This window comes from Lissotriton helveticus, chromosome 11, assembly GCF_964261635.1.
Source record: "Lissotriton helveticus chromosome 11, aLisHel1.1, whole genome shotgun sequence".
Taxonomy (NCBI): Eukaryota; Metazoa; Chordata; class Amphibia; order Caudata; family Salamandridae; genus Lissotriton; species Lissotriton helveticus.
The window spans coordinates 517,002,176-517,028,595 of NC_136072.1; the positions used below are offsets into that span (position 1 = coordinate 517,002,176).

A 26,420-nucleotide genomic window follows, 5' to 3' on the forward strand; every position below is an offset into this window, starting at 1 on the left:
GCACTGCCTGGTAGACTAGACCTGAAAAGGACCACATTTTCTCACTTTTCACAAAACAACTGGCTTCTTAGTACATGTACTTTTAGTTTAACTCAAGTCTCTTCCTTTTTCCTATAGTCTCAGTGCCACAAGACCTGTATTGGGATTAATATTTGTGCTATAAAACCATCAGATTAACTAGCAGGTATTTATTTTTTTAATATTATTTTTGTTACACTATTTTTTTAAAGAGTTAATGAAACATACGCGTCTCCCAGTGATTGCTGCTGGTTTTACCACCCATGATAAGCACATCAAAGGCGTATTTTGAAATAAACATCACGCTTTGTACTGCCCACGCCATCTGTTTAGTTTGCTCTTTGCATTTTGTTTTTTGTTCTTTCAACAATCGCTGTGCTGCCCCCTCACGGGGCAGCACGTCCACGCAGAACAAGGCAGTTTAGTTCAAAGGCGGAGAGAGGTCTTCTGTTTAATGAGGCCTCGCTCTTGGACCCTTCCCAGGCTGCAGTCAAACAGCCCGCCCCACTGCCTCTTCCTTAATTGGGCCAGCCGAACTCCATTTCAGGGTTCCCGTGGAGTCCCAACCGCATGGTGCACCCATTCTTCTGCAAATTAAGATTCCAATAGCATTCCAGAGTACAGTAGAGAAGTGGTGAGGCACCAATTATAACATTCATAATGAAATAAGCGAAATATGTGACAATAGGACAGCAGTACTTATTAGGGACTGCTTGTATATACACTTAAGTTGGATATTATCAGCAAATTTTGGACCAGTGATGTCGCTAATCAGAAACAATTGGGAAAGATAACTGACAGACGAATATCGCAGTCTACACCACCTCATAAAATGTATTTAACCTCAGCATATTAGGGTTCAACATTGCTCTCAGTAATGTCGGAGATGCTAAAGCTATCTCAAAATGACTTCAACTTGGCGGCTGACTGGCCCATTAGGCTTTTAAGTATCAGAGTGCAACCTGTGAAACTACATGACAGCTGCATGCCAGAGCAACAACAAACTGGCATTACAAAACAGAGGATTGCTTTCCAGAAGACATCACCAACTGCTGTCAACATTAGATGATCTACATTGACAGAGGGAGGGCGTTTTTGTGGAGAGTAGTGTGTGTGTGTGCGTGTATATGTATGTGTATGTGTGTGCAGGGGCAGCTGGTGACATTTGAAAGTGGTGGAGCATAAAATGATTGTCATACTGCACCACAGCGAGAGCCCGAACAACATAAGTGGAGTTTGGGGGGGTCTACCCCCAAGAAAATTCTGAAAAAAGACTGGACAAATGGTGCATTTTTAAGCACATTTGAGAAAGCAGGAAGGTTAAAAAGCAATTGTGAAAATGCAGTTATTACATTAATAAAGAGATGTCATACAACATAAGTAGCTGCTTAGTCAAGCTTTCTTTCACCCCATAGTCCAGCAGGGTCTTGATACAAGACAGATAAGAAAAAAAGCAGTGTGGTCCTCGACCAGGAAGACACTCATATTTCATTGGTAAGAAGTCAAAAGATTGGTCAAATTGAAAACCTGAAAGGCAATACGCAATCCAACAATTTGCAAGTACATCTCATCTATGTTTAACAAGCCATGTTTTACCCAGGATTGGAATTATGAATCACCAAATAAACTGAGCCACTGCAATCAAAATCAACCAAAACTGTGGCTCAAGGTTACATATTGGCAGAAACAGTATAACACAGAAACACGGTCTAAATAACTATGAAAGTGACACATAAATATTGACCTTGCAACTCAGACAAATGAATGTACCGTTAGCTGTTGGCAACATGCCCTAAGACGAAGCATGCCACAAAAATGGATGAGGGTATGAAAAATAGGATACTTTTAGAAGGTAACGCCTTGATTCACATTTTTCATCAATCTCTACATGTAAAAAGTTCTAGATGACCTCTGAGCATCAGTGAACTCAGGCTAGACCACCCACTGATGTGATCTTTCTAGACATGTCCACAGCGAATGATACATTGGATCATGATCTTTTTGACTACCAGGAAAAATATCAGGGGCTCAGCATTACAATGGCTCCATGCCAGTTCAGAGGCAACAAATGAGAACTGGCAACATCACCTAGTTACCGAGAGGCTCCATACTCAGGGTTTCCCTAGGGTGTTTCCTGTCACTTCAGCTCATCAGTATCTACTCCCAGCACTTACCAGAGTTCATCTCACAATATTCACCACAATTAAAGATGTACACAGGTAATACGCATGCCCTTTTCTGGCTGTTGACAGCCCACAACACTGGGATAAAATGAAGTTACAAATATTGTTGGATCAAGGTCTACCAGCTCTGCCTCAGTGGCACCAAAGTTGATGCAGATAGATGGCCTATCTGAAATTTCACTCCCATTCCAACAGCCTCACATACAGTGCACAACTCTCAACTCAGCATACAAAGTGAAAAAACATGGATTGTGTACTGCTCCTGACCTGTTTTACTCACAGCTGATCACAACCATATGAATGTGCTCCCACATTCAGCTCCTGTAGCTGGGGAGGTCTTCCATCTGTCGTGTTTTGGCGGCTCCTGAGTTAGCGTTTAGCACAGCTACACGGTCTTTTCTGTTAACTTGACCAAAACGAACGGGGGCCATTTTGAATCCCTCTGACTTCCGTTTCCTATGAACACGCTGCCTCGTGGTCAGTGTGCCCTTTCGTCCTTCCTCGATACCCATGGTCACTATTCTGCTCGGCAACAGGCTATTTTTAGTACTGGTCAAGCGCACATGCGCACTATGCATCAACTGGTCACTCTTTAGGAATGTTCACACTAACTGACCAGTGCCGTTGAACTCCTCCCACGTGCTGGCTGTGTTCCAAAAATGACCTTATATGTACCTAAAATGTGTAACTTGTAACCGCCTATCTTTTTATTGCTATTAAACTATATAAAAGAGGTCGCGCACCGATGTTCGGTGTGCTACTTCTTACATTGCCGAAGGGTGCTGTAGGAATGTATCACCACCCCATGGGGTCTTAATAAACTTGTCTTTTACCTTTTCCAGTGTCCGTGCCAACTTCTATACTAAGGCGTTCGAGAGTTTAGCAGAGTATGTAGGCCTGATTTGAACCCAACACCACAATTGGCGACCACGAAGGGACTCATCGGCGACTCGGATGCCCGAAGGAGAGGTCGTGACGAAGGTCAGGAAACTCGCCATGGACGCGTACGCTGCCACTGAGTGACCCGAGTCTTGGCACCCACGGTGTGTTTTCCCTTCCTTCCGATCTGACCTTCCAGGTGGCGCCGGTCCTCGACTGAGATTCTGATCTTGGATTGTCGTAATGTGCCGTTTTGGCTGATTTGACCACAGAACTTGGCAGTTGGACTTTGGACGTTTGAAAATATTTGGTAAGCTTTTGAGCGGTGAGGTAGTCTACTGACACTTACTGTGGCTTTTTGAAACTTTGAATTTGAATTTGAAATTTGTTAGCTGACGTTTTGAATCTTTGAATTTGAATTTGAATATGTGAAGTGCACCTCACATAGGCAGGCATGTAGGGATATTTCTCTGATTTATTTGATTTGAACGGTACACCGCGTTAGGTGACATTTTTGTAGTATCACATTTTCGTGGTACTTTTTGGAACATGCCTGTTTTTAGCACACTCCGTAGGATGTGCTGTTCTGAAAATGGTACCAATTATCGATTAAGTGAAAAGCAGCCGGCTCCCCCAGAGGGGACTCCAAATCGTGAAATGTATGTCAAATTCGGTATTCCACCTATAATGTATAGTACATTATGGCATAAGTATACTAAGACTGATCGTGAATTACAGTGGCCGCTATATGGGTCGTTTGACCTTCGAAAGGTACAGTATGTAGAGCAGTGTTTGTTTCAGCGAAGGTCTAGACAAGATATGTTTGATTGTGTGCGTATGTGGGAGAAAGAGGTGCGTGAACGAGCGAAGCGTGAGGAAGCCTTGGCGGAGAAAGTGCAGCGGAAGGCTGCACATGACAAAGCTTTACAGCTACAGGAGAAGGAATTACAGGAAAAGAAAGTGAGGGAGAGACGAGAACGCAATTTACAGGTTAATGGTCAATTCCCTATCAGGCGTCCTCTTTATCCAGTCCTTACTAATGAAATAGATGATTTTTCATTACTAGATCGTTGTCCGCCTCCGTACGTCGTACCTACGGCTCCGAACGAGGACTCGGACGAGGATAGTGATCGAACACAGCGTACCAGGTTACATGCGGAACGAGCTGCGGAATTACGTTCATTTGCACGAAAACTAAATATTAATACTGTTACTGTTTCTGACGTTACTGAACAAATGGAACAGTGGCCTGATAAGGAACGACTGTATTTTTTAGATCATTTTGGAGATGAAGTTGTTGAGCGGTATAGAAAATATTCTCTCGAGTTAGAACCAAAGGAGATATCCAAGGGTCGTGAGAATTTTCGTAAAGGTCTTTTTGTTCTTTCAGATGCGGACGACTTCTTCAAGCGTTTGATTGAACTGCGTAATGAGGCGACACGACTACGGGAGTTGGAAAAGTCGAAGAATTCGTCTACGTCCGGAGCGACGGGGATATCCAAAGAATGCCCTATCTTTGAAACAGATAAGATCGCTGCGATTAATGTTAGACCTATGCGAGAAGCTGCGCCTTTATATGTCCCTCATAAAGGGGATGGCACAGATGATGATAAAAGATCCAAAGACGCGAAAGGGTATTTTGTATATAATTGGGTTTATACGCCTTGGAATAGAGCAGATGTCATGGCGCTTAAGAATGCTTTACCTGATCCCCGTAAAAACCCTGCGGCTTTTTATGAAAATGTTGAAAGTGCAATTTCTTCATGTATCATGACGTTAGTTGATATTGATCTATTTTTCGGGTTGATATTGCCCCCTGATATGTGGAGAGCGATTCGTAGGTTTGATGACCTCACGACTCTCGGGCCACTTGGAAAGATCTTGTTCAGGCTGATTTAGATAGAGAACCAGCATGTAAGCCGTGTCAATTAATATTAGACCTTCCAGGGGCCATACTAACAAAACTAAAGACTCTTGCTCCCGCTAAAAAGATTGATTGGACTATATTAGCCTCTTGTAAGCAGAAAGCGGATGAACCAGTTTCCGATTTTTTCTCTCGCTTCGAGGAAGCGTTCCATGATTACAGTGGTCAATTATTGACAGAAGATACTGGCAGGCATTTATTCGTTGATAAGTATGTGGCTAATCTCCTACCGGAGATTGCGAAACGATTGAAAGCGAGTGAAAGTTCATGGACCACAGCAACCCCTGCTTCTTTATTGACTATGGCTCAATATTATGAAAGACAGGAATTAGAGGCAAAAGAAAGTAGTGAAAAGAAAGCAAAGGATTTGAAGACGAAGGTAATGTTAGCCCAGGTTCAGGCTACGAGAGGAAATAACAGAGGAGGGCGAGGATCATACAGTAGTGCTCCTCCCCCTCGTTCTGACATTTCTGTGAATCAATGTGCATACTGCAAACAGTTTGGGCATTGGATTGCAGACTGTCCGGTGTTTCGAGAGCAGCGTAATTTGAGGGGACGAGGAAGTGGAAGGTCTAGGAATTATTATGGAGGGTCAAGAGGAGGTTATGGCACGAATGATCGAGGAGGCTATGGTACGAATGATCGTGGAGGATATGGAGCAAGGGGTCGTGGTCAGTCTGATTATAATACGTTTGATAACCGCAATCAATATCAGATAAATGAGGGTGGTCCTGCTGAACCACGGGATGAGCATTATGCATAGGATTGCGTAGGATGGGGTGTGGAATCGGTTGAGGTACCAGTTGATCAAAGGGGTCCATACATAGAAGCACATGTTCTGGGTTCCACTGATCAATTTCTGGTCGATACAGGAGCTACTCGTAGCGCTTTGTCCAAATACTTGGTTCCAAGGGCTCCCCTGTCTGGCGAGGTAATTACAGCAATAGGGTTCGATGGAACACCTACTTCTAGCCCATTGTCTCAACCAGTTGCATTTCATGTTGATAAATTTGCTGCCCCATGTCCCTTTTTGTTGTCTCCAAATACACCAGATAATATTATTGGACTCGATATGTTAAAACACTTTCGAGCTACTATTCGCTGTGCCCCAGAAGGAGTGCGAGTTGTGTTGAATGAGAATTACCCAGACTTTGAGCGAGTGTGTTTTCTCCATGAATCTGAAGTATTGGCCTCCTTACCAAACACGTTGTGGGCCACTTCTGACACGGATGTGGGGCAGATGTTAATCCCTCCAGTACGTATTACTGTAAAGGAGGGAGTATCTCTACCACGTGTCCCACAATATAAGATTTCCAGAGAAGGAGAACTTGCTTTGATGCACATTGTGAACGATTTGATTTTGGCAGGAGTAGTTGAGGAAGTCCCCTACAATGTTTGCAATAGCCCAATTTTACCGATTCTTAAAAGAGATACAGATGCTAAGGTTTACCGTTTCATTATTGATTTGAGGGAAATAAACAAGATAGTAGTGCCTCAGTACCCGGTGGTGTCTGACATCACCACGTTGCTTACGTTGGTTCCATCGACGGCAACTACTTTTACAGTCATCGATTTGAAGAATGCCTTCTTTTCGATCCCTGTACATCCTGACAGTCGATATCTATTCGGCTTTACATTAAATAATAAATCGTACAGATTCTGTCGAATTCCTCAAGGCTATACTGAAAGTCCTAGCATTTATAGTCAGGCATTAAAAAGACAGCTTGATTCCTTTGACTTACAAGAGGGAGTGGTTCTCATTCAATATGTAGACGATATCTTACTTGCTGCAGACACGCCAGAACAATGTGAGAAGAGTACCTTTTCTTTGCTTTCCTTCCTGGCCAAACATAATCATAAAGTTTCGAAGAAAAAGCTACAATATTGTAGACCAAAGGTGACCTACCTCGGTCATCTTTTGTCTACGGAGGGCCGTGCATTGACACCAGATCGAATTCAAGCAATCCTAGATACTCCAGTCCCTCGCACTCAGAAGGATGTTCGCGCCTTTATAGGTTTGACGTCTTTTTGTAGGCAATGGATATTGGGTTTTTCACATATCGTTAAACCATTGTTGGCATTGTTGTCTAAAGATACACCGATTCCCATTGAATGGACGGATGAATGTCAGAATGCTTTTGAGCAATTGAGACAAGCTCTTTGTTCTGCACCAGTGTTGGGTACACCTGATTACACGAAGATCTTTACATTATATGTACACGAGAAGGATGGGTGCGCATTGTCAATGTTAGTGCAGACACACGGAGACAAACAGAGGCCTTGTGCATACTTCTCGGCGGTACTCGACCCTGTGGCTCGAGGATTGCCTGGATGTTTTCGAGCAGTTGCAGCAACAGCAGTTGCGATACGACAAAGTGAGGGAATAGTTTTGTCACACAAATTGTTGGTGCTAGTTCCCCATGCGGTAGATGCGTTACTGAATCAAACAAAAACGCAGCATCTAACCAGTGCCCGTTTGACAGGATATGAGCTAACATTGTTGGCGCCGCACATCACACTAAAGCGATGTGCGACACTAAATCCTGCTACTTTACTGCCGGATCCTGTTGCTGAGACCCAGAAGGAAGAACAACATGATTGTGTTTTTCTGACTGAGGAACAGACAAAGGGTCGTATCGATTTACAGGATACGCCATTTCCAGATGTAGATGGGGAACTGTGGGTTGATGGATCGTGTGTGAGGTTACCAGATGGTACGACTTCCGCAGCTTATGCGATCACGACACTTAAGACTGTGGTAGAAGCAGCACGAATACCCCAGAAATCGGCTCAAGCAGCTGAATTGATAGCCTTAACGAAAGCATGTGAGTTAAGTGCTGAGCTATGTGTGAACATTTACACGGATAGTCGTTACGCTTTTGGAGTAGTGCATGATTTTGGCCTACTTTGGAAGGAACGAGGATTCCTGACTTCACACGGAGTACACATCATGCATGGAGAGTTGGTACGCGATCTCCTGAATGCACTGTTATGCCCAAAGAAAGTTGCAATAGTCAAGTGTAGTGCACACAAAAAGGTGACGGACAAAATAGGGCAAGGCAATGCTTTCGCAGACCGCATTGCGAGAGAGACCGCTATGCTGCAAAATAATTTCCCCATGTATGTGGTGAAGTCACAAGCTGAGCGGTGGCATGATGCTAGAGAAGAAATACTAGATATACAGAAGTCAGCATCTGAGGCAGAACGTATGAAATGGGCCACTGAAGGAGTATTGGATGATGAGGGTTGCTGGCGTAGTAAAGATATGGAGAGATGGAAACTACCCCTGGCCTATTTACAAACAATGGTGCAAATGACACACGGGCTGGCGCACATTGGAGCTCTCGCAATTACTAAATTGCTTACACGAGTTTGGGAAAATGCTGACATTGCTAGCACGGCTAAGAGAGTAGTGCAGACCTGTCTGATATGTTTGCAGCACAATCCTGGACAAGGGACTCATACTCCTAAAGGAGGGTTTGTTCCACCTACTGCACCATTCTAAGTACTACAAATGGATTACATCCAGCTGGAACGCTGTAATAATCTCAAGTATGTTCTAGTGGTGGTGTGTGCCTTCAGCAAATGGATTGAGGCTTACCCTACGAAAGACAATAAAGCATTGACAACAGCTAAGGTGTTACTCAAGGAGTACTTCCCGCGCTACGGTGTTTGTAAACTTATGTGGAGTGATAATGGCCCTCATTTCATTGGAAAAGTGGTGGAATACGTCCTGAAAGGATTGGGAATCAAGCAACGATTCCATGCTGTCTTTCATCCGCAATCAGCAGGTTTAGTAGAACGATACAATGCAACTCTGAAGCTGAAGCTAGCAAAGATAGTGGCATCTACATCTCTGAAATGGCCGGACGCTTTGCCTCTGGCATTGCTGTCCATTCGGTCAGTGCCACATTCTCGATCTGGCCTCACACCCTACGAAGTGGTGTTTGGAAGGCCTATGAATATTTGGGGAGTTCCAAAACCTCGTTTGATACATGATATGCCTTGTATAATGATGAACGATTATCTGGCACGATTAACAAATGATTTGCTTTCTATCCATCAACAGGTTCGAGAGGCGCTCCCTGATAACTCCACTGGTGAGGCTCACGATCTCCGCCCTGGGGACCACGTGATGGTCAAAGTATTTGAACGATCCAGCAGTTTGGAACCGAGATGGCATGGCCCTGAGCAAGTGCTGCTGGCTACGCGAACTGCTGTGAGAGTCACTAACAAGAAGCGGTGGATACATTCAACGCACTGCCGACGTGTCTCTCCGGATCTAGTGAGCCCTGTGGTGCTATCCGACTACAGAAAGATTTTGGATACAGAAAAGAGCCCAGCTGTCACGCCTGATGAATTGGAGGGAGCCTTCCCGGACCACGTTGTTTCTGATAAAGTGAAGTACAATCTACGCCCCAGGAAATAAGATTCCTTTTGTGTTTTTGAAACTGGTTGGTAACCGCTCTGAGGTTTGTGAAACGGAAGCCGGGAATATCAAGGGGGGGGGATCAGTTCTGCCCAGTGTAGCGACACCCGTCTTGAATCCCGGAGAACAAATCAACGGCAGCCTCGGTTCAGAACCATCGTTTTTATTTTTCCCGCTTAGTGTTGTTTTCTTGAAGAGTATTGTTTTGTGAACTATGGCATCTCCTTCGACACGAAGAGGGAGAATTCTTGGTGTTGTTTTGTTTGTCTTGACCGTAGTGGTGATCGCAGTATTAGCTTGGACTATAGAACTGTTGTTTCCTGTACGAGAACATTTGCTGCCCACCACTCCAAGTCCATCTGAACATTTTCATTTCACTCTGCCTTTTCACGAAGAAAGACATAGGCAGACTTATTTGAATAACAGCTTTATTAAGATTTTGCATCATACTCATAACATGACCAACATGTCCAATTGTTGGGTATGTGGAATGTTGCCCGGACATCAGAAGAAGGGAGGAACACCACTCATTCCTCTCCCGTTTTCTCATAATGGTTCTTGTCATGCTTGGTACACTCTTCTTTTTACTCTGCGATGGCCAACGAAAGGTGGACTACTTTTTCGGTTGAATAAAATATGTTATAACGACAAAGACGGCTATCCACACGCTGAAGGAACTAAGTTTGAATGGGAAGAGTACCGTCCGGACAATGTTTCTACACCTCGTGTATATACGAATCAAAGACTTATAAATGTGACGAGCTCGCATATGATAACAGTCATTGATACAAAAGCAGATTTGTGTATTAGAAATAAAGGTACAATCCCTGTAGGCCGCAGTGAATGTAATATTACACTTACCTTTGATACACCAATTGGAATTGCATTTGTAGCTTCACATAACACATATTTCATTTGTGGAAATAAGGGATACCATCGTCTACCATTGGGATGGTTGGGAACGTGTTATATAGCTTTTGTATTACCACCTGTATTTATTGCTCCTCCCATGTACCACAATGATTACGTTCTGTACCATGATTTCATACTAAACAGGGTCAAACGAACAGTAGATCTTGATGAAATAGACCAGACTGATACCACTTTACAACAATATGTAGATTTCAATTTGGGGTTATTCTCATTCGTAGGAGCTGCACTGAATAGCAGGAAGATAAGGCGGCTTACGCGTGTGGTGGAAGCAGTCGCTAACGAAACTGCCTCCGCTTTAGGGAATATTACTGAGGAATTGCAAATTACCAGAATTGTGGCGCTCCAGAATCGAATGGTTCTAGATGTGATACTAGCTGATAGAGGTGGAGCATGCCGCGTCATCGGAAGTAGTTGTTGCGTGTACGTACCAGATAACTCACCTTCTGTATATGATTCGATTACAAAATTACATAAGATAGCTGCTGAGATCCACCCAGAAAATGGAACATGGACCTTTTCTGGTTGGTTCTGGACCCTGCTTAGTACTTGGGGTTGGAAATTATTGACGATTCTCTGTGTTTTTATTGGAGTACTATTTTTCCTTTGTCTATGTATTCAATGTGGCCCTACATTATGTTCTGTATGTATCACAGCCTGTATTCCGTCCAAACGAGCTATTGATAAGCAAGAGAAACTGATCAATGATGAAGTATTGAAAATAATGGCTATTAACATTGAGGATGAACATTCTGACTACGTCCACTATGAGGTAGCTTTTGCTAAACGCTAAAAGGGCCGTCTGTCGTGTTTTGGCGGCTCCTGAGTTAGCGTTTAGCACAGCTACACGGTCTTTTCTGTTAACTTGACCAAAACGAACGGGGGCCATTTTGAATCCCTCTGACTTCCGTTTCCTATGAACACGCTGCCTCGTGGTCAGTGTGCCCTTTCGTCCTTCCTCGATACCCATGGTCACTATTCTGCTCGGCAACAGGCTATTTTTAGTACTGGTCAAGCGCACATGCGCACTATGCATCAACTGGTCACTCTTTAGGAATGTTCACACTAACTGACCAGTGCCGTTGAACTCCTCCCACGTGCTGGCTGTGTTCCAAAAATGACCTTATATGTACCTAAAATGTGTAACTTGTAACCGCCTATCTTTTTATTGCTATTAAACTATATAAAAGAGGTCGCGCACCGATATTCGGTGTGCTACTTCTTACATTGCCGAAGGGTGCTGTAGGAATGTATCACCACCCCATGGGGTCTTAATAAACTTGTCTTTTACCTTTTCCAGTGTCCGTGCCAACTTCTATACTAAGGCGTTCGAGAGTTTAGCAGAGTATGTAGGCCTGATTTGAACCCAACACCACACATCTACTCCAGAGTAAACACTACATGGATCTCACAAAGCCGCTGCCCTATCACACATGAACTCCTACAACATAGAGTATATTAGGCACCGAAGACCAAAGGAAGACATGCAGAAGGTTCAAAGGTTCCAAAATCAGGCAGCCAGACTATGATGTCTCTTGAAAGGCACTCACTGACACCCAGTAGAGCAAATAATAACATTTGGTACTTTGCCCTGAAAGTCTTTGGCGGGGGATGGACTGTAATACTCGCAAGTGACCCTAAGCTACACCTCGAGCTGGAATTTAGGACTGCACAATGCACATCTGGTTGCCCAGACTAAGTTCCACCCTTAAAAACAACGGAGAAAGCCAACAAAGGGCTCCTGCAACATCTCAAAAATACCATTATGGCGCCTGAGGAATACGTCCAGCCAACTACCTTCCAAAGAAGCACATAAGCTTCATCTATTTAGGGAAGCCCTGAACCCTATCCTCAGCAATGAAAAAAGATTGAGTAAATACTACCCATGAAAGACTAGAGAGGCCGCGTCGACCAAAACCAGATGCGCCAATCCTCAGAGCCGGTAACCATTACTGGGTTCACCCTAACCGGAGACAGTGTTGTACACACTGACACATCCCCAGAAACCAGCCTGTCAACATGGTAATGATCAAATAAAATAAATATATCACAAATATGTCATTTTAACAATCTGATTGAGTCAAAACACTGCAGATTAGTTGCTTTGTTAGTCCCTCCTCCACATGGATACCCAGTAATGCACAGCTATGTCCTTCATAGGTGTGTTTTCTTCCCTTGGAAAAAGCATTATAACACAGCATAGGGGCCATCTCAAAGTCATGTACACGGGACAAAAGGCCATCATCTGACCCGTCCTAACTCACCAGAAACATATTCTCTGTTAAATTTTAAACTAGGCCCTTTTGTGCAAATATTCTGGTTTAAACTAGGATCTAGGATTTCGGGGCTATTCATTGAAAGCAACTGCTAATCAAAATAACACAGACTTGGCTGTCTTTAAAAACAAAAATGCTGCTTTTTAAAAATTAGTTAATATCTCTAGATATATTACAGCAGTGATACCCAAGCTTCCCATATCAGTGTAATTTATCAATGTGATAAGAACAGACAAGTTAGCTCTTTAATCTGCCTTCAGCCCTACTGCAGGAGCGTGGCTTCCATTGGTGCAGCAGGTGCAGTGTCACTGGGCCCGGCAGGTGTATGGGGCACAGTAAACTCTAATAATTACTGCACAAGAGCCCATGGCACACTGATTCATCACTGCCCTACTACACTGCTATAGAAAACCAAACTATAAGGCAATTGTGGGAAGAAAATAAACAAAGGATATTTAATTTAAACTGTAGCAACCGAGATACCGGCTAAACTTAAAGGGACACGCACTTTGCAAATGTACTGGCTTTGCAATGAAATTACTTTAATAAGCAACAATATGGGGCTGGCATGCATACATACACAGAGTAACATTTTTAACTTTGACCTCTTTAAAATAGACAGCTTTAGGTTTATCACATCTGATAGCCATGCCCACATGAATATATATTCAAACATCTAATCGATTATTACATGTGTGTGTTGCAAAACACATTAATACACATTTAAAAAGCACAACTCACTGTGACACTGGCATGTACTACACCACACCAGCAGCACAATGGGAGCACGTCAAGAGAGCATTTTCGGCCATTCAAGCATTGTATGGCACTACGCTCACACCTACTAGGAATTCATACATGGAATCCTGCAAATAAAGCATGGTAGTAATTCACATGCAAGATGATGTCTATGTGCTTTGGATCGTCTGTGACAGTGAATGCGACACACCTCTGGGAGTAAAAGGTGAAGGTAGTCCAGGGCCTCTGATTGGCTGCCGTGTGTTCCTGTGCCTCTTGACGTACTGGTGTCTGGGATGTGTGATCATTTTTCTCTAGGCTGAGAGAAGCCTTTTGCGTGGGCACTTGGGACTGGAAGGCAGATAGTGCCACTGATTAGCTGGTCCAAGCTCACACTACCCTTGTGCTGGAACCTGTGCACTTGCAGATAGCCTTTTTGGGCAGACACTGAGAGCGAGAAAGCAGTCTGTTGCTGCTGATTGGCCAAAGTCACGTTCATTTTTCTATAAGGCCAGGGAGACTAGGTGGTTTGTCCAGAATTCCGCTGGCGCCGGGACTCGAACCTGGTTCCCCAGTTCCAAAGTTGGCAACTTTGGCTGTAACAAGCCACATGAAAGCTTGGCTGATTTTAGGCTCAAGTTTCCAACAGGACCTCAAGCTGAGTCAGAGCCAGGCTTCAGGCTCAATCCTGGCTCATGCTTTCAGTGGCTTGCCCACCTCTAGTGCTGGTGTTGGGCACCCAAAGAGGGGAGGCTATCCAGGGCAGCCAATAGGTTGCTACTGCAAAAGGTTCCACGACCCATGCCATTCTAGCATCTGGGCAGATCCACACTCTCTATTTGCTACTCAAATACATAGCTTTTTTAAAAGTGCTATGTAATAAATATGAACCATAAACTATAGCTACTTATACCATGTGCTAATTTGCCCCCAAAATATGTCCACCATGATTATTGGTTAATGCTCAACACCACGGTGGTGTACTTACTTCCTTAATGTGTTTTACACATTCCCCCAAAGCGGCAAAATCCTCAACGACATTTCAGTCATAACCAGTAAAGGCTCAAACAATGTATTAACCCTGGAGCTGTTACAATAAATCATTACCAATGCTATAATTTCTTTTATTAGATATGGCACACCTCAGTTGATAAAGGACATGCAACTAAATGTTTTGCCTTCCAGGTTTACCCACATCATAACATTTTTCCGTATATTTATTATTATTTTTTTTCGCCTCATCTCACCGTGTCAAGTCTTTGTGAGACATTTACAGCCTTACTATCTCTCTTTGGGCCACCAGGCTGACCACACTTTAACTTGGGTCACCAGACCTCCTCCCCTTTAGTACCGGGGACATGGTGTAATCATTGGAGTGTCCGGATCAATCTTATGTTTCTTCCCCACCTTATTAGAAGGTGCCAGATGTTAGACGGCTTCTCCTCTGGCCTCTCATACTCCAACCGGGCCATATTGAATGATGCATTTAGCCAGTCCTCGCTGCTCGGGGGGAGGCGATCCTTCCACCTCCTACAAATTTCCCTCCTTGCTAGTAGGATCAAGTAAAGAAGAAGTCCTCTCTCTTTCAAAGTAACTGTCTGATAGAACACCCCATCATCCCCAAATATGATCAAAGAGGAGTTTACATTAATCACAGTGCTAAAAAGACATGACAATACCTGACCTATCTCTTTCCAATATTTGTCCAGGTCTTTACAATCTACAAACATATGAATGTCATCCGCCATTACTTCATGGCACCTCGGACATTGTGGTGGAGGGACAGGGGCAAATTTCCCTATTTTGTAGGGGGTATAGTAGAGCCTATTAGTTACAAAGAAGTGGTTCTTTTTCAGGCAGGCAGGCTTAACATATTTATATAAGATCTTCAAAGATGTTTCAAACATGCCCTCTGCCTGTGATGCCAGTGGAGAATTGTTCTATACCCCCTCAGCGGGTGGTGTCTCCATATCTTCACCCTTTAAAAGCTGTTGGTACCATACCGAAATTTCCTTTACAATAGGTATAGATGATCGACTAATTCTTTCTACTACCTCGTTGCTCCGCATCTCCCCCCGTTCCGCTATGTGCCAAGACACCAATTGAAGGTACTTAAACCTTGAAAGATGATTCCCTACCTTCACCTTCAAATACTCCCATGGGTGTATCCCTTCCTCATCCATTAAGTCTTTCCATTTCAAGATTCCAGCTCTTCTAATAGGCATTGCCAGGGCATCTTTCAGATAGTCCGGAGTACCGGGCGAATCCCAAATTGGAGATGATTCCGAGTAGTACCCAATCCCACTACCTATCCTTACCCTGTACCAAATCTCTAGGGCTGTTTTTAATATCTCCAGTCGCACCCTCTTGAAAAATCTTGGAGATCCAAATTTATACATAAATTCATCATTTCCCCCCACCACTCTCACCATTTCTTGCAACAATTTGCCCCAGGGTGAATCAAAGGTCTAGCGAGTAACATACGTAGGCTCTTAAACTGAAATGCCACTGCGTAAAGGCTAATATCAGGGAGGGCTAGCCCACCTTTTAGTAACCTCCTTCTAAGTTTCTTCCAGGTCAGGCGGACCCCTTTGTCCCCCCACACAAAGCTCCCAATTTTGCCCTGTATCTTTTTTATATCTTTCATTGGAAATGATAGGGGGATAGTTGAAAATAAATATGAAAGCTTAGGGAGAATAACCATTTTTACCAAATTCACTTTCCCATAAATAGTTAAGGGGAGGTTCTTCCACCTATTGAACAAGCGATCTATTTCTTTAGTTGTTCTATCTAAATTTATCTTAGGGATCCGATCCAGTTCACGCACAACATAAATCCCCATGTATCTAAACTCCAAACTCTCTGTACCCACCCAGTGATCTATGTTCCTACACATAACCTCGGTCTTAGATCTATTTACCTTGTAGCCCGATAGTCCCCCGAACTCTGCTGTTAATTCCTCAATCCTGGGGATGGCTATAGCTGGGTCTCTCGTATACAGGATCAGATCGTCTGCATATAGGGCTAACTTAGAACTATACTGTCCGACTGGAAAGGGGTTAAGATAGTATCAAGCCTGATTGCCTGGGCCAGGGGTTCAATGTATAGGTTGAACAATAGCGGGGAAATGGGGCATCCCTGTCCGTATATTTATTATAATGCTATTGTGCCTTTTTGCATGCCTCCTAACTAATTAAAATTGTAATCCTACGATACATATACAGCTTGTTTGTCTTTGAACAATGCACACAATCATATATCTAAAACAGATGTGGCAGGAAATAGACAAATAGGAATGATCACCCAGTAAAATCTAAAGATGCCATGCGATCCTTAAAGAAGCTTTCCTTGATGATCCCCCGTGCTAGATGCAGAGAAGAAAAGTTCTTACACCTCAAGTTGGCAGTATTGCTTGAATCTTGGGTAAAGCATTGTAAAATATGCAGTTCTATGCATAGGATAAACTCTCTTTATTTATTTATTCTTGGAGACAACAGTGAGAGAAAGAGGGAAAACTGGGTTTGCTTTAATATACTCCTCCCTATGGAAATTGCTCATCCTGCGGCTGAGACCGGAAAGGGTGAATCTCAAATTTAGAAGGTACTTCACGTCCCACCGCTTCATCTTTGAATTGAAATAATCAAGCCTTTGCAACCCCTTTCACTCTGGACTGCCTCGCCAGACGTGGAAGGCCGGCTTAATCTGATTTGTCCAGGCTTCTCAGGACTCTTAGGGCTCTTTCTCTTTTTCTTCGATAGGGGACATATTTTACCGGGGGATCCTTTCTGGTGACTGAACTTTCTACTGATAGGTTGCTGAAAATATAAAATGTCGTTTCCTCTTGACACAAAAGACTGCAACCCTGAGACTACCACATAGTCATACTTTGTTCTCTTGTTTCTTGTAATCCATGCCCACCCCCTTATTCATTTCTGGTGGCCGGCACTGCACCTTATTTAGGCCTGTGTTTAGACAGTACGAGTAATTTCTCCAAATTCCTCCCAGAATATTGCTTTAAAATCCCATTTAACCCTTTCCAAATTATCATCAATCCCCGATAAAACCCTCGGGTCAGCACATGAGTCAAAACTCATAAATAATCTCCCTGATTTTCTCAATACAAAGTATTTACTCCTTTGCAGGCGACATATATTTTCCATTAGCACACCTGTCCCTGTAGAATAATAATGAAAGTAACCTAAAGTATCAATTATGCCACCCAATGCTTTTCAGGCTTCATATCAGTGTCATCAGTGTCATCAACACATATTTTATTGCAGTCGCGGCTCAGGGAGGAGGGATGTCGGGGGGGGTAGTTTTAAAATTAAATTAAAATCCCTACCTGACCATGTCGGTGCCGCCTCGGGTCCATTGGCGCCCACAGGATAACAACCTCATTAGTGCTGGAAAGTTCCAAACCCTCTCAGCCAATCCTGGCGCTCCAGCAGCGCCAGGATTGACTTAGGGCATGGTTACTCTCCGCCCGCCTGCCCATTAGGAGACCGAGGTTTGAGCCTTTGCTCAACCCTCGCTCTCCTAATGGGCATGCGCAAGCCAGAGAAGGCACAAGTGCGCATGAGTGGGCACGGAGGAAAAATTCGCCATCCGTCCCCACTCCTGCGCACTTGTGTTGTGCTGCTGCCTGCTGCCCCTTGTCTGACAATCATCTCAGTCAACATGACGCCGGACTGCCCACCCCCTTCAGACTCTGAAGCGGGTGGGCAGTCTGACGTCATGCTGACTGACCTGATTGTTACCTCCCCCCTTGGCGTCTCTGAACGTGAGTAAACTGAGAGTTTACTTAAGTTCAGAGATGCTGAGGGAGCTGCGGGCGCAGGCGGCTTATGGGGCAACACCCCAGCGCCCTAATGGACGCACCGCCCCTGTGTGTGTGTGTGTGCGCGCATGTTGTTCTCCAATGCCCCCTTCTATGTCCATAATTGACTCAATATTTTTTAATCTTTTGATTTGAAGAAAACTTAAGAACAGTGGTGGCCGGCACAGGTAAGAGCGGTTGGGCGTGCCGGCGTGGGGGTAGGGGAAGTCGGCAGATGAAGGAATAAGTAACATTAAATAAAATAATAAATAAAACCACTTACCTTGCACTCGCAGCATCACCAAGTCGGCAATGCGGCGAGCGCAAGGTAAGTGTTTTTTCATTCTTTTTAATATAATGTTACTTATCCTGTCGTCTGTCGACTTCCCCGACCCCACCCAACCCCACTGCCCCACCACCCCACCGCTCTTACCTATGCTGGCCGCCCCTGCTTAAGAACTGATGTGATAAGGTGATGGGAAGTTGAGGTGGAATCAGAGAAACTGATAGATGTAATAAGAAAGAATTCAGCAAGAAAACTCCGAGGGATGCTTCTTTTAACTTTCTTCAAGTAATCTGCTCTGATGTCACAAACCATTTAATTCAATCTGCTAGAGCTTTCTTTCTTAGGACTGTTATATGTTAACCATGAAATTTGTACTAAGGGTCTAAATTATATATATAAAAATTTTGAGGAAGGATGACCTTTGCATTCACATCCATGCAAGAAGCATGAGTCTGGAAAGCCATTCCAAATTCATGATATTACTTCATACCTTGTACTAACATTTCATTTTAAGCCACATTTTTAGGCTATTTTTTTCCTGGAGGTTTATACAGGACTAAAATGTGTAAAGCTGAAAGACTGCGTAAAGGCCTTAAGTTCTGTTAGTGCTGTCATATTTAGAGCAGGCATGTTCCTTATCCCTTCAAATAGACATCACTCGCTTCTCTAACCGACAAGAGTCACAGTCGAGTGCCTCATTCTCTTGTCAACAATGTTTTCAGCACTCCATACAGTCCCAAGTCTTGGCGACCTACCTTGAATACAGAGGTCTCCGGTGCAGTTTTCAGACTCATGACTGAGCCCCTCGCAAAAATCTCCTCCATTCCTTGGTGGGGGCGCAATACACTCCCGGCTTCGCTGGTGCTCACACTCAGGGCTGCACACCGACCAATCACTCCACACCTCCCAATTGCCATCCACTAAAAAAAAAATTACAAGAGGATAAGGTGAAAGTCCTAGAATAATTCTAGTGTATCTTCCAATCTTCAGAACATAAGATGGTAACAACATGACATTCACATTGCCGTTAAATAAGGAGACTAGTTGATCTACAAAAAGTAAGAGGAATTGTGTGCTATAGTGCTTGCAAAAATAAAATTATCTGAGGAAAAGTGTGGCAATGATTGCCATGATCTACCATTAATACTCAAATTATTTAGTTTGTCATGCACGCCACCAAAGTTAATTCTCTTAAACTCAAATGTCCCTCTGCATTCAGTAGCATCAGAGTCTTTTTTTGTCATCATGGCAATGGCAACGTTTCAGCTTGTGTCTCATTTCAGTTTCATCTGCCCTGTCTGTTCTCCACACCCTTGTCCTTGCCCACATTGATGTGCAATCTGCCTTTACTGTTGCTCAATTCTGCCATCCTACTAACCATCAGCCATTGCTACAACCCTTTAGAATTGCTGACCCGTGCGCCATTCACAGCCATTTTAGTTCAACATGGCTGCACTCACTGTCACTCACAGCTTTGCCTCACTTCCATAAAACTCTTCAGATTCATCAGTTCCACATTCACTATTGGGATGGGTGGTGGGATTTCCTACATAATCGTGTCTTCATGGTGAAGGAAACATTATCTATAGGTGTTTAATTCCCCTCCAGAATTTAGACTTTTTGTCATATCACACAAATGAAAATCAGGTAATTTACATGTTTCCTCGCAATTTTGTCTAGTTGTTGTAGTAAGGTTGTGAGCCAACACTGGTTTTACATATTTTACTTTCCTCCCTGCAAAACTGTTGACTCACTCTCTTCCACAATAAATGCCCAAATGTTCTCAGCGACATTCCCTTTTGACGCTGTCCTCTTCGAATTCTGCAGCTATAATTGTTTTATCTTTAATATTGTTTTCTCTAGTATATACCGATCCTTGGCATTATAGTTTGATTACCAATACTTCATTCTGAACGGTATTGTTTTCAATGCAAGTGTTGTGTGTAAAAAAAAAACACAAAGAAAATCAGATAGCATAAACAGGAGCCTCGATCTCTTTACCAATAATGTTGCAACAAGTAGAAGATTTTCTACTTTTCTTGCTCTCTGGAGAGTACTACCGAAACAGTGCTGCATGGAGCCATTAAGTTTCCACATCATGCATATAGATTTCAAAACAAGGGTTTTTGCCCCCTAATCAGTATTATTCAATTGAGAGGGAATTGTTAATATGTTGTTTATAAGCCTAATTTAATTTAACAGATGCAGCCTCATAAGGCCCAAAAGTTAAGGGCCTTCTTACGACTTTGGCTGTCTTCCAATGGGACCGTCACTGCTCTGATCTCAGAAAGGCCGTGGGTTTAATCTAGGGTGGGCAGACAGTGCAGCAGTGGTCTTACAGCAGAGGCTGTGTTAGGCTCATAGGAGAGCCTTAACTGCATACCGCTGCTGAGAGTGTCTGTAGCACGTTCCTGCACGGTGTGGCATGCCCCATGTCGAGCATGCCCAATCATGAAAGAATTAGGGCGCAATTTCAGGGGAGTACAACATGTGCCCTCCGTAAACACCCTAGGCCCAGATTCGGCCGGTGGCACTGTTTGGGTCCCCTCAAGTGCATGTCTGCAACACTTTTCATGGTGGAGTCCCCAACATGAAAAGGCCGGTGGATCTGCAGGTTGTAATATGTTTGGCAGTGCCCGCATCAGCAGACCCCTTTACACCGCCACCGTCATGGGCTCCTGGGTCCAGGAGGCAGTCCAACTGCCACCATCATAATACGGCAGGCAAAATCAGCAGTGGTGGTGGTCAGACTGCCACCACAAGTACCGCTGTCCTGGGACCTCGGTACTCATAATAAGGCACTAAGTACAGTTCTAATTTTTCATTGCTTAAAATTCCCATTTTTGCAGGTTTTGTGCCTAGGATGCTATTGCTGTCAATAATCTGCATTTTTCCAGGAGGTTTAATTCCCTTGCTTGTCAAAAGGGTATCTCAGGAACCTTAAAAATTCCATCTGGATTGTACCCAAATACTATTCTCATACATTCAAACTACCCTAGGCACCAGACTGCTATATGACCTTGTTTCTGTCGCTCTATACATGCGGGTGATGGTATCAAATACATATGTCTCGACCAAACTCTGATGCACTGCTAAGTAGTTAGAAAGAGTATGCAGAGATCATGAATGCTTCCACATTCGTCGCCCTACAGAATGTACACCCTCTCTGTAAAGCAGGGTACTTGAATACTCCTACTGTCATGCAATGGGTCTGATGATTTTTCGCTGTTAATTCTGCATTTTTTTTAATGCTTCTACCAAAGGCAAGGAGTTCATCCGAAACACAGCTTTGCAAATATTTATTTAAAATTTTTAAAAACTTGAATTCTATTATTCTAAGTTGAATTCAAAATTAAATTAACAATTCTTCTGAAGGCAGTCAAAGTAGCAGAGGTTCACTGGTCAGTCAGTGAGTGACAATGTAAGGCAAAGTAATTATTCAGCATCCATGTTTGGTTCGTCGTCACTACAAGATCCAAACTTAACAAAACATGTGGAAAGAGGGAAGTTGTTTTTCTCATAAGTTTGCTGTGAATCACTTGCATTTATTTTTTGGAGCCAGTTGTATAAATCAGTAGGTGCCAAAGTAATATTTTCTCTTTCAAGGTTACAGGTAGTCCCATGTGAGGTGGTGGAGAGGAACTTTTGTATGAAACCATGAATTGTAGGGTAACTTAAGTAGAAATAAAAATGGGTAAAAAATAACTGTGATTAGTCATTCAGGCATATCTCAAAACAGATTTAATTATCTATGTTTCTTACAGACCTACTAAAGGAAAGGTCCAATCCTTTGAGTTCTTGGTTACTTTACATTCCATGTGTGTCTTGACAAGTCAGTGGGATAAACAACAGTACAGTGGTTAACCTGAACAAGTATGGAGCGACTGAGGATATATTTTGGGAATGTCTTCCTAGTCAACACATTTTTGAATTAGCAACCATTGTAAAGAAATGGGATGTTAGTGGTTACACAATAGTTGTGTAGAGCAAAGTGATCCTTTGCAACGTTCTATGAGCAGAGGTTGAAATTCCACAGTAAAACATTTACATTCAGAATGATTAATGTATGGTAGGTAAGAAAAGAGCTCCTGCCCATGTAGGGTGGCTTAGAAGGTGTGTTTTTGACAAGAGTGGACTTGAATAATTTGGATCTCTGAACTATTACTCTAGAGGATACAATTATCACTTATTATTAACATTTTAATTTTATTTCTTTATTGTTGGCTTGTTGCATCCCCATCCTCACCATATCGCACTTTACAGGATTATCCAGTACAGTCACAATTTGTCAAATATTTGACCACAATTTACCGTGTGCAATAGCATTTCTTATAGAATGTTATACATGGCTTAGTGAGAATTCCATTTTAATTTTTACCACACTTTAAAAAATTCCGTTTCTCAGACTCATAAAACTACCTTAGGTGGGAACCAAACCCTTCTCTCTCCACAAGATTAATATCAACATCATCCAAGTTTTAGAAGAGATTGATATTTTTGATGGTATTTACTTTGGGATACCAATTAAAAGGCCACACATTTCTGAGAATCATGGCAAACGGAATTAGATCTAGGGAAAAGAGCCAGAGAATTCTCCTGGGTGGAACAATATTTTGCTCGTCACTTGAACTTTTTCTCACCCGGGCAAAGCGAGGTGCAGGAGATTTTCTGCACCGGCATCCCCTCGCAGAAAACACCGCCGTTGAGAGGAGCGGGGTTGGTGCAGGTCCTGGATCGCTTCTGCCAACCGCGGCCACAGCGCACATTGCAGGAAGACCACTCTGTCCACAGGGACCAGCCTCCATTCACTGGAAAACAGTTATGGTAAAGGATGACATTTTAGCTTGGTTTGGTTAGATGTTTCGGGAGTTGGAATAAAGGAGAGATGTGGGATGATTTATTTAGGGAAACTGATGCAAATACTATCAAACCAGTATCTCAGAAATGACTTTGACATATGACCATTTTTGTAGGGTGACCAGAATTTTAAAGCCAAAAACCGGGACATTTCACAAAAATAGAAGAAGGACTATAATTTTACTTCAAGCGACGAGAGCGCTCCTCAGCAGAGAATTACAGAACAAGCAGTAAAAACATACATAAAATGCAATTTTTAAACCCAGTAGCTTGTCTGTTAATTAAATTGTTTTCTTGAAACAACTGCTAACTATCCCTGCTTTGTAAAACATAAAAAACAGCTCCCACTGTTTTCAGTCGACTCTCTTTAAAAACCGGGACATGAGCTACATTTCTTGAAATTTGCGGGGATAGCTGGTTAAAAACTGGGACCGTCCTGGCAAAACGGGGACACCTGGTCACCCTACATTTTTGGCTCTTCAGAGGCAATGTCCTATTGGAAAATTTACACTTTCCCCCTGAAGTCCAATGCACTTTTGGAGAGGGGGAGGGGTTTTAGGAATTAGAAAGTAACATACCAACAACTATAGTTAATAAAGCATACAACAAGGCAAAATGTGCAGGAAAGGCCTGAAATCCAACAAGCACTGATTTAAATGGTAGTCCAACTTACCTGTGTAGCACTATTTCTAGTACACAAAGGGAACTTAAATGTACCTACATTTGCTTGTTCTGTCACATTGTAATTTGAAATTATAGCAAAAGCAAATATAACATATGATTTGTCCTAAAATTATTCGTTTGCCAAACTCAATATAAGACATGGGGAATTATATAACCAAGGTGCATGAGGTGGCCCTGCCTAAATCCATGAATGTCAATAACCACAAAATATTGTTGCATAAACAACCATAGAGGGGATGAACAGAGAGCCCTGGCAGCAACCGCAAAAGTGGCGGAGTTCTCACATCATGAGGCCTTCATAAAAGGTTGCATGAGTGTTGTGCAAACAGAATATTGACAACAAAGATATCGTCCTGCAAAATTATGGTTTCCAGACTATTGATTACATGAAGGTAAGTTTATAAAAGTAAGTATAGGTTTACTGTTCTTACCTCTACATCTACATAGCTTAAAGGTATGTATATGCTTAAAGTGCATAAATGTATATGTATCAATAGTATTTCTTTGTTCCTTGAAGAAATAGCCATCTACAAGAATAATAAATCAAGATGTTTCTAAATGTATAAGTCGGTGCCTAAAGCTAGGACGTTTCTTGACTATATCCACCCAGCACAAGCCCGTACTCTCTTCCTTCAATTTAGATATTAAACCCTGCCAAATGCGAGTTTACTTTCGGATGGGATCCTCCCATTGGAGGATCAAGAACCTGTAACTTTTGTCCTTCCACCAAGTAAAGTGAAGAACACATTCTCTTTTTTTGTCCCAAATATGTAATTCCTAGACGAAGATGGCTCCTTTCTCTGTGCAGTAATCTATCAATTACTAATTGGGTCAATGGATTTGTAAGAGTGATTCGTCCTCTGTGGAAATTAAAGCTGTTTCCAAATTTCTTTTTGGTGCATGGGCGATTAGACTAAAATCATTACCAAAAACTACTGGAAACGAGATCTAAAGCACTGCCATTTTTATTCTCATTTTAATGTATTCGTTATGTTAATTACTTATGTACCTAATTTTCTTTTCTTTTACAACTTTATGCAAATCTGACTTTGATTAAAAAGGTATTGCATGTTCTTTTTATACTGTGATTATTGTGATGATGAATTTATGTGATGTGATTTGATTGATTTTGTGTATTCTGACGGTTAACATTTCTTTTGATCTGTCAATAAACTTTGAAACTTTGAATAATAAATATATTTTTACTATATATATTTACCTTCATAATATCACAGTAGTTGATATTCTGGCTAAGAAAGTTTTTTAGGACAATTTTTAAAACTGAATATTCTGGCATATGACTGCATAAGGTAATAGGAAGTGAGGTTCAAACCATTTTTGAGATTGTTTTAGAAGACAAACACTGGCACTCAATTTAAATGAGTGCTTATTGCAAGTGCAGAAGTCGCTGTATACAGCACACAACAGAAAGATTTATTAGCAGTGCTCGCACATCTGCTCAGCTCAACTAGCCAAGCTTTTAATCATTTTAATAGAGGTACCACCAAATAGCTGAAATGTCAGACACTAAGGGGGATATTTACAACAAAATGTCAGAGCACTGTGTTATGCCAAAATTAGTAACGCCGCACTGCAACATTATTAAACTGCAAGGATACGCAGTGTTTACAAAAATGCAGTGCACCTCTGTGTTTTCCCTAGAACAGGCGCAAATAAAGCTGCCTAGCACCAGCGCAGGCACCTTAGCGCCATATTGCAAGGGTGCCGGCGCTGTAGAGGTGATTGATTATGTGCAGGAAGAGACACCTTCCAGCACATAAACAATCTTGAAAGGTGATTGGCTCTTTCTAAGTGTGTTGCAGAATGCAGCACAGATGGAAAAAGCAAAAAACGAGGAGAAATTAAAAATTGCTCCTCGTATCGCAAGTCTAAGACAAGGTATTCCCTGGTCTTAGTTTTGGCACTGCCATAGCCTTGTAAATATGGGGCAATGTCAAAAAGCAATGGGTGTTGTGGCAGAATGCCCACTGCAACACCCATTGCATGCCCCTTTCACGCTAAGTAAAGCATGAAAAGGGACCTTATGTAAAAGGCATTGTTAAGCCTTGTTAAGTGGCTTAACGCCACTCTATAAATAAGGAGAAGGGTATATCGATACCAGAACATCGCTAAAAGTGCCGTATTGGTGGCGATATCCCCTTGTACATATGCCGCTAAATCCTTAGAAAATTGATCGAACGTTTATCTCACTTGAAAAAAAGATAAGCTACGTTGGTTTCAACCTTCCCACATTTTTAAAGGCTGGGAAGATGCAGACTGCCCATTTTTCAAATATATGCTATTGGAAGGGCGAGATTTTGATCGATACCTCATCACTATTGATCCAAACCTCGATCTGGTCGACTGAACCTTTGTTGCCTGTCTTGGAGGAGGAAAGTG

At 42.6% G+C, this 26,420-nt stretch overlaps 1 protein-coding gene across 1 annotated transcript in view; it reads right to left on the reverse strand.

Moving 5' to 3' along the window:
* Window positions 1-26,420, reverse strand: part of UNC5D (unc-5 netrin receptor D) — a 1,369,357-nt gene that overhangs the window by 386,617 nt on the left and 956,320 nt on the right. Inside the window, exons 7-8 of the mRNA XM_078666140.1 lie at window positions 23,120-23,287; window positions 19,235-19,399 (exon numbers count right to left, since the gene is read on the reverse strand). Of these exons, the coding sequence (XP_078522266.1) occupies window positions 19,235-19,399; window positions 23,120-23,287 (333 nt within the window). The remainder of the gene's footprint in view (window positions 1-19,234; window positions 19,400-23,119; window positions 23,288-26,420) is intronic.